The 21,658-nt window shown below is 40.4% G+C and overlaps 2 protein-coding genes across 2 annotated transcripts in view; one reads left to right on the top strand and one right to left on the bottom strand.

The window, feature by feature from the left end:
- Window positions 1-284: 284 nt before the first annotated feature.
- ccr6b (chemokine (C-C motif) receptor 6b) lies at window positions 285-5,488 on the bottom strand. The gene is made up of 4 exons (XM_010879123.3): window positions 5,352-5,488; window positions 1,770-2,105; window positions 1,240-1,650; window positions 285-1,157 (listed from the first exon to the last, which is right to left on the bottom strand). The coding sequence occupies exons 2-4, from the start codon at window positions 2,100-2,102 to the stop codon at window positions 783-785; spliced, it is 1,119 nt and encodes a 372-aa protein (XP_010877425.1). The 5' UTR covers window positions 2,103-2,105; window positions 5,352-5,488; the 3' UTR covers window positions 285-782.
- A 2,642-nt stretch (window positions 5,489-8,130) lies between these two features.
- Window positions 8,131-21,658, top strand: part of crybg1a (crystallin beta-gamma domain containing 1a) — a 46,216-nt gene continuing 32,688 nt past the window's right edge. The window contains exon 1 of the mRNA XM_029125753.2: window positions 8,131-8,591. Within this exon, the coding sequence (XP_028981586.2) occupies window positions 8,272-8,591 (320 nt within the window). The 5' untranslated portion in view covers window positions 8,131-8,271. The remainder of the gene's footprint in view (window positions 8,592-21,658) is intronic.

Here is a 21,658-nt window from a genome sequence, read left to right as displayed (position 1 = left end):
AGGCATGTGTTGTGTCGTTCTTTCTGTTGATCTCTTTTTACGTTAATTGGTACTTAGTTTTGTTCCAGACGACTGACAAAACCCTTTGGACTATGAATCAAGTACAGCAAAGTAGGCCCACTGTGTAATGTCATGTTGTTAATCTAATCATTCCATGACAAACTTCTAAAATACTGCTCATCAAAACCTTAACTAGATGTTAAATGGGACAACTATGTTTCCTCAACAAATCATGTCAAGGTTATTTACTGCATGTGATTTGTTTTAGATCAGTTCAGAACATGTACATTTGTGTTTTTTATTGTGCAAAGAATTTAGATGAACAACAACTAAACAATGCATGGAAGTATATGAACAAACAATCGCAAAGCCACTACCTACAAGACAATAAAACCTCACATACAGGAAACCACTGAGTACGTCTACAGAACATTGATCCCAAAGATACAAAATCTGAACACACTGTTTGCATTTCTTGACAAAAACAAGACATTGTCATTGATTGTTATATATATGTAATATTTCTACTTATGGATTTTAATTCAATGTTCCACAATGCAGAATGTAACAAAGAATGTTGCCACAGTCTAGAGAAATGTCACATGGATGATGTGCTCAACTAGACAAATACAGTAATTACTCGAGTGATTATGTTTCTAGAGATGAAAACAAATACTTGTGTCGTACACTGTATACAGCATAACAGTCATGACTGGAGTTCCAAACCAACCATGTTATCGTCACCAGTAGTGGTTGATAGAAATCTCTCTCCACTCCCGTGTTTACATGGTGAATGACGACCCATTGTCATTGTTTGATCCACTGGCGGACTTCAGTGTAGGAAAATACGTGTCGGAGGTCATGCGCGACGAGCGTCCGGAGGGGTAGATGTACTTCCTGCCCAGACACCACAGGTCCTCCAGGATCTTCCTGAAGTGGTTTCTGAACTTGACCCCGACAAAGGCGTACAGGACAGGATTCAGGCAGCAGTGGAGATAGGCCAGGCTCCTGGTGGTGGTGAGCGTGGTTAGGATTAACCTCTCCTTATCACACTCCCTTTCCTTGAACAGCACCACCGTGTGGTACAGCAGTGCCACATTGTAAGGCAAGTGGCACAAGATGAAGACGACCACCACGGCCAGGACCACACGCACCGCCTTGGGGGGGAGAGAAGAGCAACGTAAATGTAAGAAATACTGATTTTCAAGAGCGTTTTGGTCTGGAACCGTGGGTGGATACCTTATTCCTCTGTGTGTTGTGAGTCCTCAGGAGAGTCCCTGCGATCATGGAGTAGCACAGAACCATGATCAGGAGGGGTAGGAAGAACCCAACGGCCATCTGCAGGCTTGGCACCAGCACCTTCATCAGCCGGGCGGTCTCAATCAGAGTGAACCGAGCCTGGCACACGGTCACTCTCTCGCCCTCCAGCTTGTTCTCCTCAACCCGCTCGGTGTAGATGAACGTGGGGACGGACAGGGCAAGGGCCACGGCCCAGATGGCCATGCAGATGAGGCGGCTGTAGATCAGGGTCCGGGAGCGAAGGCCGAAAGAGCGCCTGGCTAGGACGATGGAGATGTAGCGGTCCCCGCTGATACAGGCTAGCAGGAGCATGCCGCTGTAGAGGTTGACACTGTAGGCGCCACGCAGGGCCTTGGAGGAGCAAAGGAGATGGGGAAAACATGACTGACATGAACAACAAACAGTGGATGTTTTCCTTTAGCTTCACACAGAGACATTGCGTCGGGACGGAAACCCTAGGGACTCCTCACCTTGCAGACCACCGTGCCCATGGCCCAGTCATGCTGCTCATTGTAGATGATGAGCGGCATGGCCACGAGGAACAGCAAGTCTGCCACCGCCACGTTCATAAGGCAGATGTCCGTCATGGTTTTGCTTTTCTTGTAGAAGGCGTACGTGATGATCACTAATGTGTTGCCGCACAGTCCGAATGCACAGATGAAAGAATGGACGTAGGTTTGTATGATCACCTCCAGGGCACGGTTCGGGTTTCCGTTGCAGATATATTCTTTGTCGTCTTCATCGTAGGTGACATTTTCAGTTGAATTGTAGTCTCCTTCGTATTCATCATATTCCATGCTCATTACCTGTGGGGGGAAAGAAACAACTGCTGATGCAGTCAATTTGGTATTTTGGTCCTTCAGACCTCACCAGCCGACACCTGAAGCGCGTCTTTTATCATACATTTTATTTAACATAAACACAAGGCATTATTTTGGTCTTGTTTCTTTTTCAAATATTGGGGTCTCTTATGCATAACTTTTAATCATGCACATAATTTCATATTTCCCAGTGTGTTCTACTGGTTCATCTATGTTTACAAGTGACTGATTATTTAATCTCATATGCTACTCAAAAGTAAATTACATGCATTCTCTATAGAAATTCAGTACTACTTCAAGTTAACGCATTCAAACCTAATGATTGTTCCAGTTAAGATGCTAAGGCAGTGTAGTACATTCGTCTTTGCACCCCTGGCAGTCTTATTAATGCAGCTTACAGATGATATAACAATTCTGAAACGGTAAATTGACCCACTCTGGTTGGATTCCAGTTGGATCATCAAAGTGATAAAGGGAATCAAGAAGAATTTACATTCAAGGAAGGTTTCTGGATTTACAGTGGGGAGAACAAGTATTTGATACACTGACGATTCTGCAGGTTTTTCTGCTTACAAAGCATGTAGAGGTCTGTAATCATATGTACACTTCAAATGTGAGAGACAGAATCTAAAACAAAAATCCAGAAAATCACATTGTATGATTTTTAAATAATTTATTTATTCATTGCATGACATAAGTATTTGATCACCAACCAACCAGTAAGAATTCCGGCTCACACAGACCTGTTAGTTTTTCTTTAAGAAGCCCTCCTGTCCTCCACTCATTACCTGTATTAACTGCACCTGTTTGAACTTGTTACCTGTATAAAAGACACCTGTCCACACACTCAATCAAACAGACTCCAACCTCTCCACAATTGCCAAGACCAGAGAGCTGTATAAGGACATCAGGGATAAAATTGTAGACCTGCACAAGGCTGGGATGGGCTACAGGACAATAGGCAAGCAGCTTGGTGAGAAGGCAACAACTGTTGGCGCAAATTATTAGAAAATGGAAGAAGTTCAAGATGACAGTCAATCTCCCTCAGTCTGGGGCTCCATGCAAGATCTCACCTTGTGGGGCATCAATGATCATGAGGAAGGTGAGGGATCAGCCCAGAACTACACGGCAGGACCTGGTCAATGACCTGAAGAGAGCTGGGACCACAGTCTCAAAGAAAACCATTAGTAACACACTACGCCGTCATGGATTAAAATCCTGCAGCGCACGCAAGGTCCCCCTGCTCAAGCCAGCGCATGTCCAGGCCCATCTGAAGTTTGCCAATGACCATCTGGATGATCCAGAGGAGGAATGAGAGAAGGTCATGTGGTCTGATGAGACAAAAATTTAGATTTTTGGTCTAAACTCCACTCGCCTTGTTTGGAGGAAGAAGAAGGATGAGTACAACCTCAAGAACAACATCCCAACCGTGAAGCATGGAGGTGGAAACATCATTCTTTGGGGATGCTTTTCTGCAAAAGGGACAGGACCGTATTCGAGGGGAGGATGGATGGGGCCATGTATCGCAAGATCTTGGCCAAAAACCTCCTTCCCTCAGTAAGAGTATTGAACATGGGTCATGGCTGGGTCTTCCAGCATGACAATGACCCGAAACACACAGCCAGGGCAACTAAGGAGTGGCTCCGTAAGAGGCATCTCAAGGTCCTGGAGTGGCCTAGCCAGTCTCCAGACCTGAATCCAATAGAAAATCTTTGGAGGGAGCTGAAAGTCTGTATTGCCCAGCGACAGCTCCGAAACCTGAAGGATCTGGAAAAGGTCTGTATGGAGGAGTGGGCCAAAATCCCTGCTGCAGTGTGTGCAAAACTGGCCAAGAACTACAGGAAATGTATGATCTCTGTAATTGCAAACAAAGATTTCTGTACCAAATATTAAGTTCTGCTTTTCTGATGTATCAAATACTTATGTCATGCTATAAAATGCAAATTAATTACTTACAATTCATACAATGTGATTTTCTGGATTTTTGTTTTAGATTCCGTCTCTCACAGTTGAAGTGTACCTATGATAAAAATTACAGACTTCTACATGCTTTTTTAGTGGGAAAACCTGCAAAATCGGCAGTGTATCAAATACTTGTTCTGCCCACTGTATGTTAACTTACTTCAAAAACAGTACATACTTGAAAAAATGTTGGAGTAATTTTTTTAGCCATTCATGAACACATTTTTTCAAATAACAATGTAAGAGTCCCCAATTTTACTATTCAGAATGCCTGCCAGGGTTTGGAAGACTATCATAGGACCATACCTGAAGCATCTACCGTAAACTGGAACAATTACATTTAAATTAGTCCAGGTTAAATTTAAATTAGTTTTAAAAGATGTATGTATTTTAAATGTGTTTATCATAAGATAAATAAATAAACCAGTATAGTACAGTACAGGCGCAAACTTATGAAAAACAATAGTAAAGCGTTCAGATGCAGAATTAAAATATTTTTTACAGAGAAACAAGTGTTCGAGAAAATTTAACATCCGCTTGTTGTAAATGACCCCATTTTCTGTTGCGAAAAGAAAAAGAACAGGGCGCATTGTAGTTTTGGTCTACATCACCGATCAGATCCTTATCAGTTACTCTGTACAGAACAGTGTATATTTTAGATGTGAGCTCTGATCAACAATTATGTGACTAAAAGTAGGTCAACATTTGTCAGTGGAGCTGAAGGAAAAAGTAAAATTAACTAAAACATTTCCAACCTGTTATTGTCATGACTATACTAAATAGGGTTTCACTTCTGCCTTTATAAGAATGACTATAACGGGAAGAAAAAGTTAGTGTTCAAAAACCCTATTAAACACATAGTAATGCAGCCTTTTTATAGGGGGAGATTGCAAAATCTTCAGGCCTGCTGTTTAGTATTGCCATGCTACCACTTGTGCTACACATTGTGTAAATTACATCCTGGCTATCCCCCTATTATGTGCTACAGTTTTATCTGCGTAACAATCTATATCTTATGCTCACAGACGTTCAAGAGGTTTAACATTAAAAAACCCTGGGGTCAATATCATCTCGGGGGTTTTCAGGGTCACTTAAGGCTCAAAATGCGAAAACGCATTGAAATAACAAAAGTTCCAAATCAATATTAGCCCAAGAATTTGCTTGTGTTGAAATGTAATGGGATTTGTTGCAGATTAACATATCTACTTTTCTATACTGTAACTTGAGTCTGTTTACCCCCAATGTGCTTAATAGGTCCCAATAACATACCTGTAGGTTAGATTAACCCCAAAATAAAGTCTTCAGAAGGAAATCTGTCTGGTCTGTCCCGTTGTCCACGATATGAGCTTGAATTGCGAGACCTCCTTTTGTAGTGGTGCATCAACATCAACAGACTACCTGGCAATGGTTGCAGACAGAAGTTACTATGCTGGAAGGACACAGAGGATCATTGTGGTTGGTTTCTCCTGTGAGGTGGAAACCCCATGCTGTCTCTGACACCACTACAGCACAGCTTATCTGATCTCAGCACAGCTTATCTGATCTCAGCACAGCTCATCTCTGTCATCTCTTGATCTTGCCTCCTACACATCTACATCCCACCTGTTTTCAGAGACACAGGTGTTGTGTGGATATGATACATGCACTCTGACATGAGATCCACAGTGGACAGAACGGTCTCACCGGGACATTGGTAAAGGATGCTCAACTCCAAGAGTATGGCTATCGGAAGTATTCTTATCCAGGAAAAAAAAAATGCATTGTCAAAATAAGAAAATCACCTGATTTAATCACCCTATGAAAGCTGTAGTCAGTATGTGTCTATTTTGTTGACCTTAAAACTGCAGAAGTGGTTATGTGAGTGTTGGTTTTTCTTCTTTTCATGAATGGGACATTTAGAGTTTCATATTCAAATCAGAGTTTCACAGTTTGAGGATACAAATGAAGCACTATTCATGTTCACACATGAACATTTATTTAAATGAATGCAAACATGGACACTTGCACCAATACATTAGGACCTAGATCTCAAGGAAGTAATAGTAGTCTTAAGCTGTACGGAAATATCTCACACATAATCTCAGCATTTTATCTTATTGCTTAGCCTGTTTATTAAATACTCCTTCACCTATAGGGAAGTGCTAGAGATATATTTGGATTATTTCTACCATTTTCCTTTTATTTAATCAGGGAGAAACATTTAAAACACATTTTCTTTTACAAATATGCCCAGCATACAATAAACGTTTGCAGAAACGAAGATATTTTGCACATCGACGTAAATAGAATAATTTCAACTAAAAAGCACAAAGCCATACTTGAACAATACATCAACAAGTAAAACTTCTATTAATGCTTTATATTCATTTACAGAGACAAGGTATTCAAGCCTTAGCTAATTTTGCAGCACGTTATGATTTAAGCGTAGCAAACCATTTAAGGTGGTTTTCCTGACTTCTGAAGCAACCCTTGGCAAATCTAATACTTCCAGTCCTGTGTTTTTGTGCTGTATTTTATTGTTTTAAAATTGGTTAGTGATGTCATTATTAATGCTCAGTCTACTGTTTTTATGCTCAGTCCACTGTTCTTATTTTTTATTTCCCTTATTCCTTTTGTACAAATTGTTGCACCAACGTCAGAACAAATTCCTTGTTTGTTGTGAAGCTTACTTGGGAATAAAACACTGATTCTGATATATGCTGGAAGCTTCTTCATATTTTAAAGTAAGTGACAAATTTCGAATGTCATTAATAGAATAGCGAGAAAAAATAAATCTGATTTAAAGCACTTATGTTGCAGAATTAGTTATGCCATCAAGGTGGGTTCTCAAACCAAAAGCTGGCCTCATTTTCCAAACATAAAGACGTCAAATTGTTTAGTAAGATGGAATGATCAGAACTGTATCAAAGGCCTAAGGTGCAGAAACCATCCAAAAGACCTTTGACAATGTAATTGATATGACAGTGCTGTGTTCTGGAATAAACCCTGACCATGTATATAATGCAGTTTTTTATAATAGAGTTTTTGATAGTGGTCAAGATTTCTGCTGTACCCAACATAATGTTGAGGAAGCACAAAACAACCGATTGACTAGGTTTGCAGGTGCCTAGGTTTGCAATAGTTTGAGTCTTTTCATTGAGCTAGCTCTTCTGACGTTTCTTATTTTCTTTATCAGCAAAACATAATTAGGATACACCAGCTCTGATCTCAAATCATCAGTAAGTTGATCAAATCACAAAGCACAATCTATGTAGGTAACACATACAACAATAATGTGAAATTTCAAAGGTCTTGGAGAAAGGGGTAGAAACTCCTCCCCTGCTCAGCTAATTCTGAGTGAGAAATACAAACAAATCTAAAATTGAACTTCTTAATATTGCCAGCAGGGAGAGCCAACATGTTTAAAATGTATGCTGACTCTATAAACTACAGGAGATTTACCATATACATCTTTGAGAGACACAAAACTCTTGTTTTTCATATTAAACATATTACTTTTATAAATATAATATTTAGTCAGGCTAACTACTGTTTTGGACGTGGGGTGCAAGGATAAAAGGATTTGGGCAAACATATTTTCAACAATTGGCAATATTGAGGTACAGACTCTAAAAAGGAGACAGCTGTACTTGAGCAGTGTGATCAAGCTATCAAAATCAATCTTCATATTAAAGGGTTGGATATCACTGCTTGAAGCTTCCCCTCGATCACACTTTGTCATTGGACATATATGCCAAATTGGCCTACAGAACACTTTGCAGCTAGCTCTCAAATTGTGCATGGCAAAACGCAGCGTTTCATTGTAAATTAACACAGTCATGACCATAGTTTTCCTGCCTGATTAAGCCTTAATCTAGACTAAAAATCAAGTTCAACTGAAAACCTCTTTACAAATGTTTTTGTTACAGCCTAGGCCTGATCTGTGTACGGGAAACCCAATGACGCGGTTGGTGAGATCCAGGCCTCGAGGATCCGGAACGCGACACTACGCAGTGAGGGAGTTAAAAGGGAGGTCCAATTTCCACCGAGACAGGTAGAACAAGTGCCATAACCTGCACTGCATGCACTTTTAGAAACATGCGCTCAGTGGACTTGTCAAGCGCTTTTATTATCGCTGTGACCTACGAATATTCTAAGTGGGTTTGTTCAATCAGTTTTTGTTAACTTTACTAAGACAGCGCGGGCAACCATGAGTAAATCTGGATCACTGAAAATAAAGAATTTGTTTCATAAAACAAAATCAACAGATAAAGAAAAAAGGGAAACTTTCTATGGAGATGGAGAACCTGCAAACCAAAGCGCGAGATCGGAGACGTTACAGTCAAGACCTGTCAGCCCAGGGGATGGGACACTGTCCGGTGAAACTCTACCTACAACCCTGACGAGTGAAGACAAAAAGAAGAGAAGGTTCTTGTCCTTGCGGCTCAAGAAGAAACGCTCACAGGAGACGGGAAGCGTCGATGATTCCCTGTCCTATTTCGGAGCTGAGGAGAACTTCACCAGTAACATGTAAATTCTCTTTTAATCTCATTTTGGACCAGGCTTCACTATGTATGCCGTATTTTTGTAGATGAAAGTAATAAACAGATAAGCCTACCTACAACATTTTCCACCACGTTTAATGCCAGACATTAGCATCTTACTCTAGCTGATGATACTCAGCCCATTCTCATTTGTTATCGAGTTATAGACTAATGGCTGTTCGTGGGATTTGCCGCAAAACAGCCGATTCTGTTAAACAGTTTTAATGATGAAAAGCGTATTCATCCCTTCATCGGTGTCCTGCAATTGATGCGTTTATTTCAAGACATTGATCAAATGCAATAGTGGTGGAAAATTAAGCGGAAAAAAATGCTCTTTGAATGGTTGTTTATGGTGAACGCTGCGTTGACCGCAACTAGAGCTACTGTAGATATTAGCTATACTTTATTTGCAAAATGTCCGACGGAGATAATATTTTTTTTATATATAAACCTATAAAAGCTATCAAAAACACGTTTGTATTCAACAAAGAATGGCATATAATCTCTGTTTTGTTCTTTACTGTCAACAAATAGACTACCCTAGGTGTAATATTTTCTTTTCCCAGGTAGGCTGCTACAATTATCTGATTCTCAACAGGAAGTTCCAAAATGTCATCTGCACTCACCGAATTTATTTCTATAGTGTAATAAATATGCAACATTAAGATAAACAACGTATAGACCTATAGGTTTAATTAAATTCATGCATTGTTTTGCGCAAAGTCATGGAAAAACGCTTTTTGGTGAGATGTCTTGGATCTGAATATGGATAACTCAGTCTACATGGTTGCACTACCTGGAGAAAATACTTTGTTTGAACAAATTAAAACCCTGGATCATTCTCTGCCCCCGCTATTGTTTGCTTCGGAAATACAGACATAATTTACAGTTTATTATTTTGTAGCTTATGTGAAGATAATCGAGTTGTTTGAGCACAGACAGAATGTAAGTCATAAATCAAAATTTCGTTTTTTTATTGTTGTTTTTTAGTAGCGGGATTCACCTGATTTTGACTGCAACTACACGTTCTAGATCAGAGTTTCTCAACCATGCTCCTGGGCGCCCCCCTGCCCTGCATGTTTTAGTTCTCTCCCTGCTCTGTCACACTTGATTCAAATGGTCAGCTCATTATCAAGTCCTTCATGAGCTGCATCAGGTATGTTAGGACAGGGAGAGATCTAAAACATGCTGGGCGTGTCCAGGAGCAGGGTTGATAAACACTGCTAGATAGACCCTTCTTACCATTCTGGTCCATGCACCCTTTCGTGCTATGTGAAGAACATTTCATATTTGGTATATTTTAAAATGTAGTGTTCCAGAAAAAAAAATAAAAATGAGCAGGAATTCTGCTTTTCTGGATTCAACGTTAGGCTTGTTCCACCATTGGTTTGTCAGGATGGAGAAGATCATTGACTGTGCTAAGCTGTCGCTATCTGAGTTTTCTTACCCAGACTTCTCCTTGCAGCCTATCTTCACCTGTCAACACACTTTATTAGCGTTCAAAAGTAGGCTACATGTAGGTTATGTCTGGAAAGGACAAAGCTCATGTAAAATGATTCAGTCAACATTTCTGAAAATATACAGATTTTAACAGTATCACTATTGGTTTGCCTTAAGGTGGACCCCATTAAACGAAGTAGATGCAGAAAGTAAAATGTTTGTGATGCTATGACCCTTAAGTCTTACATCTCATCTGTGTATCTGCCGTGTTGCCAATGGCATCGTAATTTCACAGATTTTTCTCCATAGTCTATAATTAGGGATTTAACTTTATTGAGCAATAGGCTATGTGTAATTGGAATTGCAATAAAGAGATTGTTGTGAATCATTGTGGATTAATCGCAGATCCTCTTTTGATTGATGGCTTAATTCTAATGTCACTGCCTTTTACATTGAGCAATTCGTTATTCGAAATACTGACTGCTTTGTTTATCTAATGAGTGCACGGTGTAACAACAGGTAATGTGTGTTGTGTCTCTGTGTTTCGTGTGTGTGTAGTGTGTATACAGAAGGTGCACATTATATGTAATAGATACAGTCCTGGTTGTTCCAGTATTTCTGGCCGACAGTACATAGCAGCTCTAGTATATTATATCTAACACTGTTACAAACACCAGACACGAGATATTGTAGGTTTCTATAGTTATACTTAATCCTCTAAACATGGCCATGTGACTTTCTGTACTGGAGTTGTTTGTCAACTGAATTAAAAAAAAAAAAACTCTGATCAGTGTGGATGAGTTCCCCTGTGGCAGTTTGTGCAGTTAAACCAGCGAGGTATCAAGTTTGGTCTTGCTCAGGTGTTGTCCTGTTGAAGGTAGACCAGTTTGATTGGAGGAATGGGTCTTGGCTGATATCCTTCCATCTTTGAGCATTTATCAGCATGCAGCCGTATAACAATGGATAAACAATGGAAAGCAACAGCAGTGTGAGATGGATTGTAAATATAATTTAATTGGGAAGCAAATTATTGTTAAACTGTGTCTCATTGTTCTCTATATTTTTAATCACTGGTGTGTATTGACATGTGTTATCTGTCCTTTTAACCACAAAATGCTGTCATGGCTTTATCAGTCAAGACAGCTGATGATTGTTGATAACAGTTAGTGCCCATACACTGCAATGTAAAGTCCTCAGATAAACTGTAACTGATATGGGTACTAAGCTTTAAAAGCATTTATTACTTTTTCATTAATGGATGTAGAAGTATCTCATAGTATTTCAAAATAAATGTGTACTGCATTTAAACAACCATTGACCACTGTAACTGCCAATCAAAGTCACTGTCAAACTTACATTTATGCTACCCATGTGTCTGTGTCCCTACAGAGATTCCATGTTCTCTTTTTGACTGTAATACAGCACTTCTAAGAGAAACATTCTCCCCTGGCTAAGCAAATACATTCCTTGTTGTCTATAATAAACCAAATTCCATTACGCTTCTGAAACTCTCACACTAGAAGATGAATGAAACTAAACAACCTTTGATTTCTACACAATAAATATTTTCCAAAATGTGTTGGAAAATAATACGTGTTTTTTGTTGCTCTAAATTTGCAAAAGCCTCACTCTCGAGCTGCTATTCTTTCAGAGGGAGTGCATGAAACCAAGGTGACCAAATTCACAACATAGTTGACCAGAACTCTTCCATCTCGGAAAGTGACGTGCATCACTTCATTTTTAGTTCATAAGAAACATTCAGGCAAAACATTAAAACAACAGGATTGCTGCTGCAGGCTCTGTGGTTGTCTTGGACAATCAGATTTACGGGAATCGCAGGTTGCACCGGCCGGGAGCAATACATACAGCACATGGTGGTCTGTCCATGTTCTGCCAGTAGCAAGCGTGAAAACGCATCACTTCCAACAGACCCAAGTGTAAACCTGAATGAAGCAGCCTACACCTAAAGTAAACTATTCTGACATGCTCTGTATGCACACAATCCCAACCTCACTATGCTCCCTGGCTGAGGACACCCCTAGCTTCAATAGCTGTTGTTGCCCTCTTTGACTGAAATAGCTTAATGTAGCTGTTAACTATCCATCAGACTCTGACATTGACTGGCAGGTGTTTTTGCCCTAGCTTCTTTACAGTACTGCTTCAACTGTGTCATGTCCTAGGGCCTACATGCATGCATGGCCCACTTTTAGTTCATCCCTCACAGCATTTTGATAGGATTGAGAGCTGGACTTTGACTTTACCATTCCAATACCCTCTATTTCTACTTTTTGAGGTATACATGAATCATATAACCGAGTCCCAAGTTTGCAGCAGACTGAGAGGGTTTTCATTACTTCCAAGGGCAGGAGTTTTTCCATGAACTTTTCTTTTTAAAACGTGTGACCTGATTAGACAGTTTAAAACAAGTCATACTGTAACATTTTCAGAGATTAACCTGGTTAAGTTACCATATCAGGGAATACTGTGGGACCCATTATGATTTACAGCCACATGACTCTGAGAACAACTCTGGGACTCTTGTAATTCCTCCAATAATGTCCGATCCATCTATGTTTGAAAGCTGATATTAGTAATGTTATAAAATGCAAGGGCATAGGAGCAGGAGGGACATGCCCCCCAATGTTGGAAGCAGGTCAATTGGTCTCCCCCATAATATAAAAACATGCCATGCAACACTTGACATGTCTGACATGGGCATGGTTGTTGATGCAGTGCTTTCAATGTATCACTGATCCAAAGTTTCAGCAGAAGAAGGCGAGTTTGGTGTAAAAATCTTTTTACAGGCAATAACGATTAGAGTAAATACACTGATTATTGAAATGCCAGCTTGAATTTCATGTCAAAGTAGCTTTTTCTGTCTTAGAAATGAGGCTGTCTCCAGAAATTGGATATCTAGTCACATTTAACAAAGAATATCTTATTCTTATTGCGGTATAGAAGACCCCCTCAATAGGCTGCATCCATCTGTATTCTGACAAACTTTGATTAAGATTGGTATTCTTGTAAAGAAATGTTAAAGTAAAAGTAAATAGCACTTCACCCTTAATGGTTAATCCTTACAGGGTGACTCATCCTGCTTTCTGTTGTTAGTGACCTTGCAAATATGCCTGCATTTATTCAGAAGCAGTGTGTTGTTCTTTCTTGTACATCTTGATGTCTCAGCTTTGACTGGTGCCTACTGACTCATCAGGTGCGATGATGACGATAATAACGTGTGACTTTGGATCACATGCCTGGCTGAAGAGGGAACCTGGCGTTACACTGCCCCACAAAGAATTTGAATAGAGGATCAGAAACCTGCATTGCTGGTAGTTCCATGCAGTCGAATCGTATCAGCCTGACCTGAGTGTGACAGTACTTGATCCCTAGGCCAGGCATAGGAGAAACAGGACGCACGAACACACGTGCACATGCACGAACCCCCGCACGTACACCGCATCCTCAGCAGATTAAGTGGCGACAGAGCAGGTCTGCAGAGGCTCTGTAAATGTACATTGTCAGATCTTGTCCCTCATCATTTGCCGGCTTCACCAGCTTGTGACTGTCATTGCAAATTACCAGGTGGTGAATGACTGGTCTGTGTGGGTTTGCTGTTGGTCAGAGAAATGCAGTCCAATCAGTTTACATAACACATTTCTAAACCTTCAACTCGGTCCTCAACACCTCCACAGCCCTATTTTCTACAACCCCTGGCAGCGTCCCAGATGAAGCAGGCTATGGTGCAGTGCCTCACTGAACCAGGGATTCACCAGAACTAAGTACAGGCACAGCATCACCTCACATTTCATCTTCTGTTGCTTGAAGTCAAGCCCTGGGGAGGTGTTACGTGAGGCCAGCCTGTTGTTCCAGCATTTTGGACATTTTGATTGTGGGGGTGAAAAGGATGTCTTTGTGTCCATTAAATTGTTTCTAATCTGGTAACTCCAGGTCCTTTAGTTGTTCCTCAAGTTTTTCATCAGCTCACCTCTCAAAGATGTGCTGCCCTGCCTACATTCTGGAAGTATAAATCCAAGCAAGCCTATTCAAAATAGAGTGGCTTATATGTTTTGGCCTGGAAATTCCTTAATAAAACCATTTTAAACTTGTATTTTCTTAAGACATTTAAAACATTTCATTTTGCTCAGTTTGACGAAGCTTTTGGATAAAGTCATTGTATTTGTGTCATGCTGTACTGGACTCAAATACTTTTGTCAGGAGTCTAATCCTGACAAATAAAAATAAAATATTTCACCCGTATTTACGGCATTCCATTAAATCCAGATCTGGGCCACAGTCTGCCCACTGAGTTTGGCTGGTGCAGTGTATAGAATCAGTTGATTGCAATAGATCTGCTTTTACTGAAGTGTTTTTACTCTCTGTCTGCTGCAGCATTGAGTAATTTTGTAGTGGCAATCCACCCAAAAACACACATTCTTCATATACACATTGTTAAATAATGCATGTATATGACAACAGTACAAGTTGTGACATTTTGTAATAGGTTAACATGTGACGTGAAACCGCTGGACTCCTGTCTACTATTAAACCCACAATGCAATGCTGTCTTCAGACAAGCCGGCTGGCTCATTTATACAAAGGTAGCCAGAAAACAATCCTAAACAAAAATACCAAAGTCAATACCACCGTGTGGTATAAAAGTGGTTTTATTGTTGTAAAATGGCATAAACAAACGGCACAATCTATTGAGGACTTAAAAACGTGTCATGTTAAAATAAGTGAAGATTGTGTTTTTAGCTTAAAGCTGTGTTTATAGGGTTGCAGTGGCAACACATTACTTATTTTCTGATTTCACAGATAGACCAATTGGTAGAACGTGGCTCTTGCAATGCCAAGGCTGTGGCATTAATGTCGATATAAAGGTGAATGTCAACCCAGGGGTAGAACATAGGCTTACACCACATTGAGTTTTGGGATTTGGATTACCCGTTTAAGAAATGTGAGAACACATTGTGAATTACACACAATGGTAAGTTGGTTGCACAGGATTCGTGTTTTTGCATTTGGCGGTTGCAGTGTACTGGATATTGTCATTCTGGAAAGGGCTAACAAAACAGCAGCGCATGAATTAGTGTTTTCTTTTTGTTTTAATTTCTCAAATATACTGTAAGCCACCTCCTCCAACATGCAGTCCCCTGTGTTTCTCTGACACAAGACCATACCAAAACCTCTTTGTAAACGGTCTGTAGGAATATTGCTGACTATAGTCCTGCTCTATATTCCTACACAAGGCTCTGTACAGACAGGCTCTTCTGGATAATGTGTGACTGCCAGGTTGTGGTGAGTGCCTGGGGAGAGGGAGTGGAGCTGGGCTATGCAGGCAGGTCAGGTTGTATGATAACAGAGCAGCTGTTTCTAACGTAGCACCTGCGGTTTGCCTTTGCATTTTAGAAAGGTTAAGAGGAAAACTGCTCCTGCACATTGGCTTATGGGTTTACCTGTGTCCCTGATTGACACACAATTATTATTGTATAGCTGTGAGTAATCTACCACATTGTTGTTTACTGTCATTGGTTATTCAGCTTTCAAAAACCCAAATATTGCTAGTGTCATTGTTTTTTTGTCCACATTATAAGGGCCCAGTGTGGTAAAACGCATTTTTTTGTAATACAATTTTGACATGATAATGTTCCAATGGCTACCCATTTGCGATAATGCTTTTTTGTGTAAGACCAAAAAATCCTGGGATTGCAGCCTGATTAGTTAAGAATCAGAATCAGCTTTATTGGCCAGGGATGTGTACACATACAAGGAATTTGACTCTGGATTACAAAGGCTCATGATGGGCTCACTCATAAAAAAACTTAAACAAAGGACACTCAACAAGAGTCACCGACTGCAATATACAGTACACATAAATACACATAATAAACCAAAACAACAACATAGTAAGACTGATGAGACAATATACAGTACACATAAATACACATAATAAACCAAAACAACAACATAGTAAGACTGATGAGACAATATACAGTACACATAAATACACATAATAAACCAAAACAATAACATAGTAAGACTGATGAGACAATATACAGTACACATAAATACACATAATAAACCAAAACAATAACATAGTAAGACTGATGAGACAATATACAGTACACATAAATACACATAATAAACCAAAACAACAACATAGTAAGACTGATGAGACAATAGTGCAATGAGCAGGGTATAAACGGTGCTGCAAATTAATATTTTTGTGCAGGTATTATTATTAACATAATGATGGTGGATGTGATCTATATTTATCTAGTATAATGGAGCAGAGTGCAAACGATGCTGGAATGAATAAATAAGTGCTTTTTGTGCAGGTGTAATGTACATGAGGTAGGTGGATATGATAAATACAGTATATGTACAGTATGAACAGTTAAGGTTGCATTGGAACTTATGCTCTACTTGGCTTAATTTCCTTCATTTACATTTATTTATTTGCATTTTGGTACATCCCATTCCAGACTGCCTATGGAAAGTTCAACACCCCTTGCTTCAAGGACTATGCATTTAAATTAGGATTGTTTTTAACTTATCTACACACTGTTTTTTATTATCGTGAAATTAATTGGCTTAGTCTACCGTCCAATCATCACCCACTACACCTTCTCTTTCTCTCTCAACTTTTCTTTTGTAGTATGAACTGGCTGGCTTGAATACAGGATGTAATTGCAGTGCTTGTTTACATGATCAAACGCCTGAAACACCGTCAGAAAACACACCTCACACTATGTTGAGTAGCTGAAATCAAAAGAGGACAAATCCTTTTCTCCTCGAGGTTGCTCCCCGAAGGCCAGGTTTGAACGGTGATTGTTCCTCACTAATAGGTGCTGCGTGTAATAGCCTGGGGATGAGGTTTTGTGTATTTTAACTGAGTTGTGTCCTGCGTAAGCTGACTCACTAAGTGTCTATTATAAAGTGTTCCTTTCGTTGTCTTTTGATGGAGTTTGCCGAAACAATAAACCAAAGCAGCCTTACTGTAAACTGCTGCTGATCTGTGCTTTCTTAAACCTCTTGCTTTGATCCCATCTGGCTCTGGGTCCAGGGAGAGAGTCTGTATGCAACAAATGGTTGCGTAAAAGAAAAATCTGCTTCAATCGTTGACTGATAATGTTGTGGCAAGACTCAGCAAGCAAACAGTGACGAATCACCTGACACGATTTTTCAGTCACACAAATACGAAATGTCATGTTTTACGGTTGGAGAACATTCTAGGTGGTTCTGTTTTCTGTTAAGTCCTCATTGGTTGAAACATTTCGCTTAACAGGTTTTCTTTACCAGGGAAAACTCTGCACATCTTCTCTGATGCAACATAACCTCTTAACCAAGCCTAACTCCTGTAGATCGGAAGAGTCGATACAGAAGAATGCACTTAGACAGCAGTGCTTAGGCAAATAGTGCCCCACTCAAGACACCACACTGACCCCAGATCTGTCAATTTCAGCTTAATGAGCCCCATTGACAGAATGTATTGTTGTCTGGTTTTTCTAAACCCTTGTTGTCCCTCTCTCACTCCCATGGATAACTTATATGTGGTTCCTTTAAAGACAAAACGGATGTAACGCCAGTCTTATCTATATATATATATATGTTATGGCCTGTTGGTGGGGAGCATAAGGCAGCTTTTCTAAATTGCTCCTTGTGCTTTCCTAGATAGACTATCATCATGTTAACTGCTTGTGTGAGGAAGAACAGAAATAACCAAATTTCCATCACCTCAGAATAGGTGTGGAGTCCATAAGGGGGGGAGGGATGTGTGAGAGCGGAGTGGGGATGGGTGGGAATTTCGGAGTAGGACGATGAAGAGCAAAAACAAACCTGTCTCCATAACCTCATGATACCGGAAGCGTTTTGCTCAGGGCGGTCTTAGGGTTTGATGATGTGTTTGGAATGTAACTGTCAAGGCTGACTGATTCTGGAGCCTTTAGCTCTAGGGACCTCAAGCATCTCCTGGAGCGTGTGTCTGCTTTGGAGCAGAAGGTGCACATGGTATGAACCCAGAAGGACCGTTGAGTTTTTAGAATCTGTAAGATTTTATACTCTTGCATGGAATTTGTTCAGTGGCTTTTTTGTTATGAAATTGTTCAATACCTTAGAAGACAAGACTGACAGTTATTATCCTGCATCATGAAAACCCCAATGCGATAATGAACGTTTCTAAACTGCATTTAGAAATGATAGGGAATTCAGGTTGAGCCAACCCTGGCTTATCATTTGTGCAACACTATAGCCTTGAAACCAACGTGTTGCTGTGGTGAGAAAACCAAGCGCTCCTCTGTCTCTCACAAAACCAGAATGAGGTTCACATGTCCTCTCTCACTTTGTGCTCTGATAGACATTACTTTGCAACGCTTGTCTCTGCCGCGTTGTATTTCATTGTTTATTCCCTTGGGGAATCGTACCTATGAGAATAGTGGTAAAGGCCTTCCTGATAAATGTAAATGAATTGGCCACAGTTATAGAACCAGGCCTACTGCTGGCATCCTAGCAGAAAGGAATGAAATAATTCTGAACAGAACAGAACATTTTGCTGTGAATCTGTCAGTGAACAACATGCAGCCAACATGTAGTCTTTCGCAATAATTTTAATGTGATCGTGGGAGAACAGGATGGAAAGCAATTCAATCAATCAATCAATCAATCAAATGTATTTATAAATCCCTTTTACCACAGCAGTTGTCACAAAGAGCTTTTACAGAGACACCCGGTCTTAAACCCCAAGGAGCAAACAACAGTAGTGTAGAATTTCAGAAGGCCGAATTTTAGGAAGAAACCTAGAGAGGACTCAGGCTCAGAGGGGTGACCAGTCCTCTTCTGGCTGTGCCGGGTGAGATATTAAGAGTCCAATTGGAATAATTAATAAAAGCATGTGGGCTAAATCCAGAGTCTATTTAAATTTAGACTAGGTCAGAAGTATGACCAGATGGACAAGGACAGGGACAGCAACGGGCCCCCCCAAACCAGGTACTCCGCAGGTGTGGACCAGGACCTCAAGTCCTCCTAAAGTTTAAAACGGGGGGAGACTCGGAAAATTCAGAAAAGGCATTCCTCATATCAACAACGATGTATAGTGGAGAATGAGAACTTAGTGGGGAAGGAGAACTGACCCAATCCCCCAGAACAATAGTATATCAGCGTAAGACCTTGGAACAGTTGCTTCTGCTAATAAGAGAAGACTCTGATCTGTCTGTACTGCAGGCTACAAAAATCTTTTAGCAATTTACGAACAGTTTGTTTAGAGAAGAGTAGGTTATTGTCAGTACATAGTTAGGGTTAGGTTTAGGGTTAGAAGACTTGCCGGTGCCTGAGCTCTGCAACCCTGGGCGAGTCTGAGGAACCGTCAATCTACACAGTCTACAATCAGCCTGTATTTCTGATGAATTCAAGACCATTTTTATTCATATCAGATTCCCATTTTGATCATTTGTGCAGTATTCAGTCATGTAAAATGAATTGAATGCATTCGTACCACTACTCTTAAAGAAGCTGATCTACTCTTAAAAAGCCCCGTATAGGCAAAACCTGTCCCGCGAGCGCAGCCTGTGCTGTATGCCACTATGCAAATCTGGGAATACGCGTGCAGTGCTTTCTTAGGAATGTGTTCCAGTACCGTGGATCCTTCCAGGTCATCCCCTCTCACACACACTTTTTGTTCCGGCACCTCCCCTGTTACAGATGGTTGTAAGGGGTTCATAAGGCATCAGAAGAGTCTTATCTGCCAGGAATAAATGTTATAATGTTAGAGCCACTTTGTCTGAAGAAAAAGGAAAATCACTCTGTTTATAACAACCACACTTCCTGGCTGTCTGGGTTTACTCAGATACTTGGTTCTGCATACAGTACCATCACGGGAAAAGTCCAGTTTGTCCTACAAACCCATTTCCAACTCAATGCTTAGTTTGGGAAACGCTGACCGGTAGTTTGTTCATTGCCCTGTATTTAAATAAATATATTTTGAAGTTAAATGAAGAAGAAATATTTAACTAGGATCATCATCCCCTCACATTAATTGTGTGGTTACTGTGGGGTGAAATAGCAAGGTGTCAGTCACTGACTGTATCCCCACTGTCTCTTGGATAAACAATAGGTTGATCCCATGTTTTATTGGTGTTTGCTCTTCCCCCTCATCACTGTTCTCTACGTTGACAAATGTCTCTTTACACTTCCAGGTAAAATGGCCTTGCTCCATCATCCACACCTAACCACTGACACCACAGAGGCAGGCCAAACAGGGCCAGCTGTGGCATCTACGGTTGCACCTTTTCCAGGCCAGAATGTAGATTTTGAGACAATACATCCAGGCTTTGCTGGATTTGCTGGTCCTTTTACTTATTGAACTTAAGTTTGGTGTGTTTTATTTTTGTTTGTTTCACAACTATAAATAGTCTTTGGGAACCAAAACCAAAACAATGGGCTTCTTCAAAGTGTTAACATTTCCACAAATCAAGGTTCACAGCCTGTGAACCAAGATGGAGAATATGACTCTGCACATGTGAAGGGATATTTCTGGTATGATCAGTGAAGGCCTTAACCACATTTGTCTCACCCGGCTACATTGTTTCCATCCTTAGAGCATCAAGTAGCATGAATGCAGTCGGCTCACTTTGTGTCTAAGATAAAGGACCTTTGCCGAGTGGTTCAACCAGAAAATTAAGTGGAGGACGTTATTTCAGTTGTCGATTGCACACAAGCTCCAACCAAAATGAGAGTCGGCTTTTAACCCAACCCCTCCAAATCGAAGAGGGTTAGGGGGCTAAAACGTTTGGGTACCTGTGGCGTCATTAGGGTTAACTGTCTTGCTCCAGGAAAAAAACACAGATTGTTCACCTTGCCAGCTCTGGGATTTAATCTTGCAGTTACTTGTCAAACACACTACCCGCTAGGCCTTTTGCCTAGATGATAGTGAGTTCAAGTAAAAATGTCTGTTGACATTATTAATATGTTGTGACATAATGGATAACTTGCGACAGTCAGGTATTCTCTGGTCAGCTCAGGCTAGGGCTTTCAGTGGGAATAGTCTTAGATTAGAAATAACAGAACAAACTGAGTGACTCAGATAACATTAGAATGTCAGACTACCTGGTGACCTTTGACTGTGACCTGGGAACAGAGACATTTATATTATGGTGTAGCCCCATGTTGTTTTGCAATCCAGAGCCAATGGAAAGCAGGTCATTATATGTCTGCATGTTACACATAATTTTGTCTTAGCATTTATTTCTGCTAATGTGTTGGTTTTGACAGCTGCTCTGTGCACTTATTGGCATTACCTATTATTCTGCAAATCATGTACACTAGCAGGAAATTAATATGTGTGTGTGTGTGTGTGTGTGGACGGGTGTGTGAGTGGGTGTGGGTGGAGGTGTGTTTGTGGTTGGGTATGTATGCATATGTATATGTAAGTGGAAGTGAGGATGAGAGACAGAGAAGCATGTCAAGTCAAGAAGTGCTGTTTTGGGGCAAAGCTTCCCACTAGCACTGGAACCGCCAAGCCTTTTAGACAAACACCAGGGGACTACAATGCAAATATAACCCTGCTTATTCCCCCAAACACACATACTTACCAATATAAATGATCCAAAGACCCAAAAA

This window comes from Esox lucius, chromosome 15 (assembly GCF_011004845.1).
Source record: "Esox lucius isolate fEsoLuc1 chromosome 15, fEsoLuc1.pri, whole genome shotgun sequence".
NCBI classification, from domain to species: domain Eukaryota; kingdom Metazoa; phylum Chordata; class Actinopteri; order Esociformes; family Esocidae; genus Esox; species Esox lucius.
Note: the sequence above shows the minus strand (reverse complement) of the source record. Positions and strands in the feature narration are given on the sequence as shown.